The following is a 12,588-nucleotide window of genomic DNA, read 5'->3' as shown; positions in this document are numbered from 1 at the left end:
TTAGTTTACTTGGTTGTTTTATTTGAGGCTGTTTTAAAGTGGCTCCTTGCTGCTTTCATCAGTAGGAAGTATAGACAGACACGCAGGAGGAGTGTCACCATCGATCAGAGCTGACAACCAGGACGTGTGTGTGTGTGTGTGTGTGTGTGTGTGTGTGTGTGTGTACTGTACTGTATTTCCATCAGCAATGACAAAAAAAGATTTTAGATTTAAGAGCAACGTGACAGAGATGCAGCACTGGAGCGATAGATGCATGAATGGATCGGTGATCGATCATAAACCCGTCTTGCAGCCTTTGATGTTCTCGGGTACCTTCAGCTGGGTATGGTGTATTACCCCCCCCCCCCCGGATGAACACACTTCAAGTGGAGGAGGGGAACAATGGGAAGCATTTACAGAATGCGTTTCCATTTATTCTCTATAAACTGTCTGAGGGATCTTTGATAAAACCTTTGAAGAGATGGACACGGGGCAGGAAAACGAGTAAAGATCTCGCGTAGAGCTGGATTATGGGGTGGAGCCATGTTGGCTTTGTTGTGAGAACTCTAAAAGCACACATGCCCTGATGCTTCGGTCATTGTCCCGCTGAGTACCTATTAGTCTCTTTTGTTTTCTTTCTCGGCTGCAGCTGTAAACTTTATTGACGGATCTGTCGACAGACCCCCCCCCCCCCTCCTCAAGTTTACTCTAATTATTTGTCTAGGGTGAGTTTTAATTCCCACTCATGCATTTCAATCCTGTATTTTGGTTTTTCCAATTCCACAGTGGGAATCTTTTACCAACAGTGGAAAGCTACACAACAAACCTGAATGAACCATTGTGAGACGTTATTAAAGGGCTGTGCCACTAATTTTATACAGGAGAGCTCCTCTCATCTTTTAGACCTCTGTGCTGCTAAAGGAGCTTTTTAAAAGTTGATGATGTCATACTGATGACATCACAGTTCTCTTAAACTGGCCTCAGATTTGACATCATTTACTATAGAGAGCCTGTGTTACAGCCTGGAGGTGTGGAGTTTCACACACGTGGGTGTGCACAAGCAGAGGGTGTTTCATTCCCACAGACATTAACGGACAAACAAGTCATTCAAGCAGACACAGAAACCGCTGATTGCTGCATTCGGCACCTTCAGGAAAATAAAACTGTGACTGACAGACGTTTGCGCCACATTGAAGCTGACGATATGTAGAATTATGTTTTTGTGTGTCCAGTGAGGTCATGAAGAAACAACTGATTGCCAGACGGCCACAAGTTCAGATTTGATTCAGGGTTTATTACTGTATATAGTCGCTCACTTTTTAACAGACCTTAATGAGCGGGCTCAGTACACGGAGTATACAGTAGTATACTGTGTTTATACCTCAGAGAGTGATTTATTGAAACGCTACGAATCAAGGACGCCCGCATTTATCTGAGCTTCATTAGACACAACACGGAGCAAACGTCCTTCAAATGGCGTAAAGGCCAAATTCCAGGGAAGCCAAACAACTGTGCGCCGTTCCGGCTACAGATCTTTAAGGTGGTTAACATTTTGTTTCCTGTGTTTTAGGGTCGCTTCAAAGAATAATGGATGAGACCTGTCACTAGCACTTGATGAGGATTTGGACCGACTCTTCAAACTGAACCATGGAGGGTAGCGGCGATGTGTCTCTGACACGTTCTCAGACTGATGTGTCCAGCGCCGAGGTTGGAGGAGAACCCCCCAATAAGGTGGAGCATGGAGTGGATCCGCCCTTTCCTGCTGATTCCTGTAGCAGCAGCGCGGCGGGGCTGGTGGGACCTCCCGCTGCTGAACCGACGGGAGGTGTGGCGCTTAAGGTTGCCGCAACAGTCTTACACCCTGTGTGCCTGGGAGAGAGCCCATTGGTGCTGCCCATCCACCTCCAGATGGCCGGAGCAGCCGGGCCTCAGCTCGGCCAACTGGGGGCGGCGCCGTACTTGCTGACAGGCCAAAGCCCAGTGTCACTTCCCCTGGTCTTGGATCAGCAGGTCATCCAGCACGTAAATCCTGCTGTAATCCCTCAGACCACTAACTGCCCTCAGCTGCCTCTCCAGAACAATGTCCTGTGTCAGAGTCCGTTGACGCTGGGTTTACCTCAAGCAGGTGACCAGAAGACAGTAGGACAGACACAGGATGCTAATCTGCTCTCTCTGCTGCAGAATCCGGCTTTCGCCGCCATCATTCAGGATCTCTTTCCGTCTCAGGCGGGTTCGTCGGCGTGCCAGTCTCCAGGCTCTACCTTCTTCCCTCTACCTCCCCTCGCACCTTCCTACACCTCCCCTCTGGCACCGTTAGTCCCCCCTGCCACTCTACTGGTTCCCTATCCCGTCATCATCCCCCTGCCAGTGCCTCTACCTGTCCCGCTTCCCCTCCCTATTCCTGTCCGGCAGACGGAGGACTCAAAGGGGAACGTGCCAAAAGCAGTTAGCACTGCGAGTAAGAGCACTCAGACTTGTCCAAAAGACGCTTCCTCTCTTTTGTCTTCAAGCAGATGTTTGCCGTTGTTCCAGTTACAGAGCATCTCCCCATCCCCACTTCCTCTCGATGAAGGACAGGCGCTGGACCTTTCTGTCAGAGCGTGTCCCGTCAAACTGAAACAGGAGTACCTCAGTCCACAACCGGACGGGGTTCTTGACTTGTCGGTGCCTGGTGTGAGGAAACGGCGTGTTCAGTCAGACAGAGAAGCAGTTTTCCATTCTGGTCAAGAAACTGGCGGAACATCTTTGTCTCTGGGTGTTGAATGTACCCAGAGTCTGGATTCAAAACTCCTGGGCAGTTTGGCATCGCTGGAGTTCAGCAGGCAGCATAGATGGGTGCTGGACAGCAGCACCGGCGGGTCGAGTTCCCGGAGTCAGGAAGCATCCCTCAGCCGAGCCGGAAACCTTGAGATAGTCAGCACTTCGCAGACGGCCAAGGTTATTGTCTCGGTGAAGGACGCCATCCCTGCCATCCTTTGTGGGAAGATAAAAGGACTTTCGGGGGTTTCCACCAAGAACTTTTCCATCAAACGAGATGGCAGCCAGAAGCTCTACGGCGTGCCGCTGTCATCCCAGGGGGAGCAGAACGACCCCAACATCACGCTTAAGAAGGTCTCTAAAAGCAGAGCTATCAAACTGAAGAAGGTCAGCTCGCAAGAGATCCACTTCCTTCCCATGAAGAAGCAGAAACTCGCAGCACTGCTACCAAGGAAGTGAAAGCACTCAGCAGAGGGGGGGGGGGGGTGGTAATCCCTCCAGATGGTGTAACATAAAACACATGTGGGGACATTCAGTAATCAAACCAAACTTAAACACGTCAACGTCCAGTCGAAACAGACTGCGGATCCGAACGCGGGTTCGACGGGCTTGTAAATGGCCGTGTGGAACGGCGGTTTCCAGTGGGCTTATCTGAACTGCTGTGATTTATTGTAATGCACTACTCTGCAGCGTTACGCTGAGACGGAACTGTTTGTGTGTGCGGCAGCTGAACGGACTCTCCATGCGACTTTGGACATTGTCTATGAATTTGAGATGACCCTATTTGACTTTACAGCAAAGAGGCTCGGGTTCCGTTTTCCTATTGTCAATCCGTATGTCTTTTTATTTTTGTGCGCTGAAGGCTTGTCGGGACTGATTGAGGTTCTCACTCCGAGGCAGAGCAGTGTGTGCTGACAGGAAGTGACCAAAACTGTTGAAAATGGGTTTGACACGACAAGCTAACAATGTTGACATTATTTGATTTTATTTATACAGAGCATTTTCCTGGCCTGTCTAAATATAAAAGAGAGAGCTGTTTTTGTTGCTGACTACATTAACAGGCTGAGGAACCCCCCCCCCCCCCCCCCCGACCCCGCTGCTGCATCCATGAACGGAGCAACCCGGGGCCACGTTTCAAACTGAAATCACCTGTTAGATCGGCTGAAAATGTGGAGGGGGATGACAGTCAAGAATAAACGATGAACATTTTCACGGCTCGAGAGAGAATAGTGTGTGTGTGTGTGTGTGTGTGTGTGTGTGTGTTGTTGGTCTGTTGTTTAGGGTTAGTGTTGCTAAGATTATTTATCAGACTTATCTGTGTAAAACATGTGATTTGGTATCATTGAAGCGTCGCTGTGTGTGTGTGTGTGTGTGTGACAGGTTTTTCATGGTCCTGAGGTTCTCCCACTCGAGGTTGTATTTTTTAATCCCAAGTCCTAACATTGCAGACGTCCTCCTTCATGTTAATCCACATGATAATCTCTGCCTTCATGCTTAAAACACTCAGAAGTCCAAATGTATCATTCAACGCAGTGAGACCCGGCTGCTTATTTATAATTACCACATTGGTTTCACTGACAAATGTGATCATTTTGAAACTGTGTTACTGTGTTGTGTTTTTTTTTATTTTTAAATACAGTATAAAAGAATCAAGTGTCTTCTAATCTACAGAAATTTGTTATGGAATTCTACCAAACTTGATCAGTGGCTTTCTGTTCTTAAAGGACCTGGGATCCAACAAAATAGATAAATAAATAACAAATAAATCTTTATTTGCAGTAATATTCCATCCCTAAATCACAATAAAACAGAATATGTGTATATTTTGGACGTGGGTTTAATCTTGTTCACGTATAAATGAAACAACAAGAAGTAAAATCAAACTAAATCAAAATCCAAAGTCCCATCAGCTGGTGGAGCCTGAATCTTATGAAATGTGTGTTGGATTAGGGATTTTGTGCTGCTCAACACGGTAACTGTGAGGTGGTCAAACGGCGAGTCTGCATTGACCTCGATCGTCTTGCTGTCATTTGAACAGTACGCTCATTTTATTCTGTTTTGAGTCAAACTTTACCAAATATTTGACAACACAATCCATGTGAAACTAGCAGCATGTGTGTTTTTTTTAAACACTGATATGCTGTTTCATTTCTACAAAAACAACAAGCCTTTTATCTGACGAAGAAACAACCAATAAATCTAAAAATTGTTCGATCAACAATCTTGTGACGTCATCGTGTCTTTGGTCAAAAGGTGGCGCTGTAGCAGCATCAGGAGTTCAAAGAGCTCCCCCGTAACTATTATCACTATCACTATTTTCACTCGTTTATGCTTGTTTGTTTGCAGGATTCCACGCTAACTGACAGAATTATGAAACATTTGGTAGAAAGGTTGAGCTAAGTGTGTGTGTGTGTGTGTGTGTGTGTGGGGGGGGGGGGGGGGGGGCAGGCTCAACACACACACGCATACACCTTGTTCACACAATCAGAAGTGTACCCCGGTACATGGCTTTCATGTACCGAGGTACACTTCTGAGTATCAGAACCAGCTGCAGGTCCAGTGAAGTCTGCTGAGATGATAAAAACATACTGTAGTAGAAAATAAATACACAACATCATAAACACACGTCGTTTATCTTGTGTGACAGAAGGGACAAGTAACTTTTTGCAACACATATTTTTCAAAGAGGGAAAATCAACAGTACTCCGATCTTGTATTGAATATCGCATGGCACAAGTCTTTTAAATCAAAGCAGAGAATAACGGCAAAATGCAGTATATTATAAACAGAATGCTACAAAAGCTTGTACTAACGAAGACCACGTCGACCTGAGAAATGGCGTCGGTACTGCCAGGCAGACTACTGGGAGCACCTGAACTAAAAGCACTGTGTTTAAAAGCAGAATGGAATATCCGCCGCATCCCCATCGCCTCCATCTTCACATTTCTAACTTATGTATATGATTTCCTTAAAATATTACGTTTCTACAAAATGTACATTCTGTTGCTGATATTCATGGTTAAACCCATAAAACTGTACACGTCAGTCTTCAATGCTAACAGTGACAACACCGAGGTCGCGGGCGGACGAGCTTACATGATTGTAGCTAAAAAGAACAAACACACGTTGAAATGCCAGTTTTTCTCCTCCCAAACTGAACAAGCTATCCTTTGAAATCGATAAACCCTTAATTTCGCTGAGCTCTGGCTTTGGCGGTGAACTGCGTCGGGACCGGCGGGAGGCAACACGGGGGTGCGCTGAGACACAACAATACGTCATGCTACACGCTAATGATCCTGCAAGGTGACAGGCTACATCATGATCCCTGCGTTCAGGAAACTGAAAATGTCTAAATGTTTGACAGTGAAATGGAATGCGGTGAGGGCAGCAGCCTTCAGGCGGGCCGATGAAGCCACACTGGAGGCATATTCATGAGAAGAGCGAAGAGCGAGGGAACAGCGCGGGCAAGAGAGCGTCCAGATTCTCTCGGGGAAGAACGTCTCAACAATAAAAAAAAATCATCATACAAGAAGAAACATTCTCCATCTTTGGGGATCCAAAACCAGGATCAAAAGATTTCATCTCCATAGAAAGACGCGTCCACGTGTGCACGTGCTCGTGCTCGTGCAATGTAAACACTACAGGGATTCCTTTCCTTTGGGATTTCATGAAGTCAAACGGCGCCTGCTGGACTTGAACGGCTTTCTGTTCACCGGTGAGGGGATGAGGTAACGTGTCGGTAACGTGTCGGTAACGTGTCGGTAGCGTGTCGGTAGCGTGTCGGCAGCGTGTCGGCGACGCACGGCACGCATTCTCCCCTCTGGAAGTCAGGATGAAGTCGTGACATCTCGCCAGCCCCTTGAGTTGGAGAGTAACTCCCGCGTCGGAACGCCGGCTCCTCCGGGGCTTATTGCTCGTGGGTCTGGCAGGGGGCGGGGCAGCCCTGGGCCCTCCTACACTTTGCCTTGTTTCAGCCGCTCTATGTGATGGCACAGCTTCAGCGCAGGCCCCAGTTTCAGGCCCATGTATTTCATGATCATGTCGCTCCGTAGCAGCATCAGAGCTTTCCCGTCGATCTCCTGTGGGAACAAACGCCCGTTGAAGTGCACGCAGAAACAAACGAACCAGAAAGCTAATAATAAATACTTACATGCTTCCTGAATAGTTCGGCGTGTGGAGCTAACGCTGTGGGGTCGGCGTCCCTCACAAACTGCATCACCTCTTCAATGGACCAGGACGAAGGATGCAGGCTGTCCCGCTCGGAGCCCAGAGCGTCCGGCCCGGTGGTGGAGCTAGCTGCTAACAAACGACACACACACGCAATAATCACGCGGGGCGGAAAGGCAGCTTTCAGATACATTTAGCTCCACGGATTCTTCACGTACCTTCCACTCGTCTGAGAGGCCGCGTGCAGTTGAGCTCTGCGGGGTTTAAGGAGAGGCGGCGCATCGGCGTGCCGCTGCCAGGCCGATAAAGGCCGCCGGCCTGAGCGTGGTAGTCTGAAGAACTGCGCACCATTTGCGGCCGAGGGCTCATGGAGTTGGAGGCTGAGTCCATGTAGCGCTGCTCTTTTACGAGGCCGTTCTCTTCATGGGGCAGGGCCTCTGCTGGGGGGGAGAAACGCAGCCGACAGTCAGTTCTCACAACGTTTTTAATTCGTACGTTGAGGAAAAGGTGAACTGAACTTTGAATTATGGACAGCCTTCAGGTCCAGTTAGTACAAACTAAAGTATTGCGCGCATGGATTAGCCACCTAGCATATATTTATTACCTTCAGTATTATGTGTGTGAGAAAATAATTAATATCTAAAGGCACATTTTTGCAGAATGTGAAGCAGCATTTCGGTTTCAAGCACAGAGAGGAAACTTTGTCCGTCATAAGGCAGCGTGCTAGCCGTACCTTCTGAAGGGTGCGCTTCAGTACGGAGATGCTTCGGCGACAGAGGCGCTGCATACGGAGGGGAGACCCCGGAGAGACTCCTTTTACTGCCTCGGACCAGAGACGGAGTATCCAGCGCCTCCTCTTTCACTGAAGCAAGGAGAAGGACGCAGGCATGAATAGGATTCATTACCGGAGCTCAGAGGAAACGAATGAATGTCATGCTGGCCTGCATCGGTCAGTTTCGAGGACTGACTAGCTGTTTACTATAATAGTGCTATTTCCCCTTTACCTGACTTGGTGCGGTCGTACGCCGCGTAGTGGCTGAACGGCTGGCTGCTGAACGGCTGGCTGCTGAACAGGTTGTCACATTGCAGGTGACGACACATAGTCTCCAAGAAACGCAGCACGAAAGCGGCGCTAGACGCCGCCGGTAGTTTGACGATACGAACTCCGCCGTCTGTTCTCACTGGGACGACAGACAAGCACGTATCACCGGGCCATCATCATCATCATCATCATCATCCTCCTCCTACGGTCTCTTCAGAGGAAGCTACTTCGAAACGGCGTGCTAACTGACCTCTGACGATCTCGCCTCCTCCCGAGTGAGTCTGCAGAGCACTGAGCAGGACTTTAGGCTGATACGCACAGTCTGTGCACGACTGGACCACCTGCTGCATCACAGCGTTCACTGGCCCGGGCCCAAAGTGGTCGGGCAGATGCTGCATCTGTTTCCTGTCCAGGTGGGGGCCGCAGTTCCCATGCTTATTCACATACACACACACTGGCAGACAGCAGAAGAACAACCAAATTAGATCTGCCGACCTGGCAGCTGTAAACTGGTGCAAATGGATAATTACGGTGAAGCAGGAAGCACTTCACGCTGACCTGTTGAAACCACCAAGCTGAGGCTGGGGGGCGTTTCCTGGGGGGCCTGGATGCTCGGTAGCTGCGCTTGGCTTTGGAGAATCTTCGCCTTTCTCTGTTGAACACATTTATCAGCAGAGGATCTTTAAAACGGGACGGGGCAGCATTCGTCTCAGAATGTGGGCTTGTCTGTCGGGGTCCTGACCTTGCTTCCAGGTTTGGGGCCTCTCTTCTTGTGGGGCCGGGGTACCAGCTGTGCGCTTCCAGATATGCTTCCGTTCTGGGCAGCCGCTGCCTCTGCCACAGCTTTGAGAAGCGCTATTGTCTCACTCTTGGGCCGGCGGCCTCTGACCCCCTTCCTGACAGGCAGAGGAGGCAAAGGGCTGGGGAGTCTGTAGGGGGGCTGCATGGAACGCCTGCTGGGCTTGGAGGGCGACACCGGGAGGATCTGCAGGTTCTTTGGCAGGGAAACTAAAAGGGAAAACATAGACGTGGGGATAAGAAAGACAGTGTACATGGACTTGGAAGAAGCCTGCTCCTCCCGCTGATAGTGAGTCCAGTAAATAGTTGTGTCCAAAGAGAGAGGAAGATAGAACTGGAGACGGGCTGGCACATCTCTCTGCAGTCTCCGCCGTCGAACCAGGGAGGGAGAGGAAATGAAGGATCTCGCTGAGCAACCTGCCAAATGAGAAACCCGAGACGGCTCCACTGTATGACTTAAGTAGGACCAGCGATGGATGGAAAGAGATTTCAAAATTCTGCCCAAAATTTTGCTTTGTCAAAACAACAAATGTCTGTCATTTATTTTATGAATGATCTGTTTGTGAGAAACCGGTGCTAAAAGGCATTCTCTTTCCCGGCGGAATAAATGGCATTCAAAAAGTCCAAAATTCATTTACAGCTCTTAAATGAACTAAACTACATCTACCATGATCCCAATATGAGCAACACAGGAAGTTTGTGTGTGTGTGTGCGGTTCATAACAAATACATTGTTTAAGAATCATACAATGTGATTTCCTGGAATTCGTTTTCCTTGATATTCTGTCTCTCATAGTTGCTGAAAATTACAGAGCTCATCTTTTTTTTTTTTAGTGGAATAACTTGTACAGATGTGGAGATGCTCGTGAAACTCCTAACACATCTGTGTCTCAGTTTATCAAGAGGAAAGGTTTTGATACCGACGAGCGTTGGAGGAAACATATCTTTATCCAGACGGACCCGTGTTCTGTGAGAAAAGACAACACAGAGAGTTTATATCCAGGACGATATGCATCTGATGCCTGCTACGCTAACAGCTGCTACATTAAAACTACCAACGATCAGGAACGCCCGTACAAGTCATTACACCATTCATTCAGCTCAACTTAAAATCCATTTACGGTCACGTTTCTCCAGATGCACAAAAGTTGTAATTAACACTTTAACATCTGGCGGACGTGCTATTAGATCACGCTCATGATTTATTTTCCTGCATGTCCAGCACCTGTTAAAGATTAAGCTGTGGATACTTGATTAATGCTCAGTGTGTTTATATTTTCTGAATGTGTGTGTGTGTGTAGTTGTGCTGCCCCCTAGAGGCTGACACTTACCACTGTTGCCTGGCGGCTGGAGGCTGTGCTTGGTGAGGGAGCACCAGCCCACAGGGAAGATGTCTCTGGAGTCATTCTTGCACCAGTAATCGAAGGCGCCTCGCCACCCGTCGAACATGATGAAGACCTCGTCACCCTTCACCTCTCCGATGGTGGCTGGGCAGATGAGGTACGGGTTCTTCTTGTCCACAGCCTCGAGCTTCATGCCTGGTTTGAAGTTATTCTGGCTGGGTCTCAGAGGTTCCTAAATGGAAAGCTAAATTCTCAGAACTTCTTAATGATAAGATAATAAGACGGCTCAATGCCGCTTCTAGAAAGGTTTCGGGAGCACAATAAATTAAATACCTTTTTAAAGGCTATTGCAGGTGCCATCTCCGCTCCGTTTAAAGTTCTCAACAGAAACATGGGCCACGAGGAAGCATTCATCCGGAACCCTAGAGGACAGCGAGAAATGCTAAATCATGCTAACCTTTTCTTTCAGACATGTCAATGTGAGATTTTGGAGACAAATATGTTGCTAACTGGACTGAACATCTGAACTTTCAGAAGAACATTACGCTGTTTCCTATTACCTCAGCCAACACACATATACACACACACACACACACACACACACACAGCATGCATTGCTTCATAATCTTGCTATTCTAATTATCTAAAACAAACAGACATGGTTTTTCAAAGAATAAAAAAGAAAGAAAAAGATAATAATCAGAATGACTCATATCTGTGGCACGTCATGTTAAATTTTAAAAATCAGCCGTTGTAAATGAACCGATCTGATTTGTAACAAATCACAGCTCAAGATATTGAGATATTCCCTTTAGGGTCTGGAGGTGAGCAGGATCCCACCGCCTCTGACTTTCTTACCCAGTGGCGGCTGCAGCATGTCTCCGTTCTTCTCACAGGTACCGATGGGCTGGATATCAGAGGAGTCCACTAGCCTCCAGAAGTCGTTGCTGTTGTCACTTCCGTCCAGACGGAGACGTAGGCGGACCCCGGTTAAACCCATCACTGTGGCGATACAAACTGAGGTGGCGTTGCGAGGGTCGTGGGCTTCGAGCTTCATTCCCACCTTGAAGTCGTTGGAGGGTGGAATTCTGGCCTAAGATGTTTGGAAAATGTGTTGATTATGCAAGTCTTGCTAATGTACATTGTTAACAAAGCATTATTTCATCCATGCAGGATCATTCGTAAATGATGTGTCAAAATGTGATCACTTTTGTGCTTTCAGGAGGACATTTCTAACTCCTTTAAGAACAGGCTTAAAAAGAAGAGATTCCACTCGAGTGCAGATTTTCAGATAAAAACACAACAATTAAAACAGAGAGTTTTATCCAAGACTAAGTTCTATAAATTCTTACCAAATTACCTCAAATTCTAATTTAAGCACTTGCCTTCATGTCACAGGCTCCTAGTAACTGTTATGCAACACAATCCAAACGATCCAGCAGCACATACCTGACGGAAACAGCTTGGTGGAGCTGGAGTAGATGACGTTTCTTTTATATATTCCTCCCAGCTGAAAGCATCTGAAGCAAAAGCAGATACAAGTAACATTTCTGACTGTAAAACTGCTGTGCTGTGCAATGCAACATCAGCAACAGCAGACAGCGACATTGATCCAGTAAACAGAACCAACGTTTTTGTCCATTTCAAGCCCTTTTCTTAGCCACTATCCTCAGTCAGGACAAGATATATTACTTGCACTGAATCTTTGTTTGAGGTTTTTAATTCTGTACCTTCCGTACTTTTTACATGTAGAGTACGCATCGAGTATTTTGCCATGTATACATCTAGCGTAATCTGAAAGCGCCATAATAACCACTCTGTCTGTTATTTAATGTCAGGGGATTTATAAAGAAACAGATGTAGGACTCTCCTGATAATGCTGTCGTCAAAGAAAACTGCAAATACTGACACAAATAGCAAATAAAAATGCACCTTTAGTTGTTGCTGGGGTTGTAGTTGTTAGAGGAACTGTCCTTCCTGGTTTGTCCTTTTTGCCATCTTTCTGATCTACAAATTATAAAGATAAAATTGGACTTAAAAATATATATAAAAATACAAAACAGTTCCTAACAATGTAAGTAGAATAAATATTTAGTGCATTTCTGCATGCATTGATAATAATAATATTTCCAAAGACTACTGCTCATCATGCCTGTTTTTCCCACATTATAATTATCCAATAAAAACCTTTCACAGTTACACATTTTTAAAAGTCGGAAATAAGAGCCTGAAAAGTTGATAAAGAAAGACTAGATCATTCAATACTGTTAGACATTTAATTAGATACTAACATATACATCATTCATTTGTGACATATTGTGCTCAGGCTATCTATGTTCTACATAGAGCCCATTAGTAGAATAAGGTCTTTCCAATTTTACCACCTCAGTTTACTGAAATTTTCCAATAAAAACAAATTCACAAAATGATTGTAAAAAATCTGTTAAAAAAACAAAAATCCTGTAAATGTTGTGTTCTTGCCTTTTAGCGGTGTTTTCCCCAT

The 12,588-nt window shown here is 46.6% G+C and overlaps 2 protein-coding genes across 2 annotated transcripts; one reads left to right on the top strand and one right to left on the bottom strand.

The window, feature by feature from the left end:
• The first annotated feature begins 1,626 nt into the window (after positions 1 to 1,626).
• On the top strand, positions 1,627 to 3,195 carry rai2 (retinoic acid induced 2). The gene has a single exon (XM_068743869.1). The coding sequence runs from the start codon at positions 1,627 to 1,629 to the stop codon at positions 3,193 to 3,195; it is 1,569 nt and encodes a 522-aa protein (XP_068599970.1).
• Positions 3,196 to 4,508: 1,313 nt separating this feature from the next.
• scml2 (Scm polycomb group protein like 2) lies at positions 4,509 to 12,588 on the bottom strand. Its single transcript, XM_068743155.1, has 14 exons — positions 12,567 to 12,588; positions 12,018 to 12,092; positions 11,535 to 11,605; positions 10,944 to 11,178; positions 10,419 to 10,507; positions 10,074 to 10,317; positions 8,688 to 8,953; positions 8,504 to 8,597; positions 8,196 to 8,399; positions 7,908 to 8,084; positions 7,637 to 7,765; positions 7,122 to 7,343; positions 6,887 to 7,035; positions 4,509 to 6,815 (listed from the first exon to the last, which is right to left on the bottom strand). Exons 1-14 carry the CDS (start codon positions 12,586 to 12,588, stop codon positions 6,690 to 6,692), a joined length of 2,103 nt encoding a protein of 700 aa, XP_068599256.1. The 3' UTR covers positions 4,509 to 6,689.

Source organism: Brachionichthys hirsutus, chromosome 9 (genome assembly GCF_040956055.1).
Source record: "Brachionichthys hirsutus isolate HB-005 chromosome 9, CSIRO-AGI_Bhir_v1, whole genome shotgun sequence".
Taxonomy (NCBI): Eukaryota; Metazoa; Chordata; class Actinopteri; order Lophiiformes; family Brachionichthyidae; genus Brachionichthys; species Brachionichthys hirsutus.
Note: the sequence above shows the minus strand (reverse complement) of the source record. Positions and strands in the feature narration are given on the sequence as shown.

What these genes read in the sequence shown, in the direction of transcription:
- rai2 (XM_068743869.1), top strand. Translation starts at nt 1,627, where the DNA reads ATGGAGGGTAGCGGCGATGTGTCTCTGACACGTTCTCAGACTGATGTG.
- scml2 (XM_068743155.1), bottom strand. Translation starts at nt 12,588, where the DNA reads ATGGGGAAAACACCGCTAAAAG. An exon ending in AACCCCAGCAACAACTAAAG is followed by an intron (nt 11,606 to 12,017) that starts GTGCATTTTTAT and finishes CTTTTGCTTCAG; the next exon opens with ATGCTTTCAGCTGGGAGGAA. An exon ending in CCGAACTATTCAGGAAGCAT is followed by an intron (nt 6,816 to 6,886) that starts GTAAGTATTTAT and finishes TTGTTCCCACAG; the next exon opens with GAGATCGACGGGAAAGCTCT.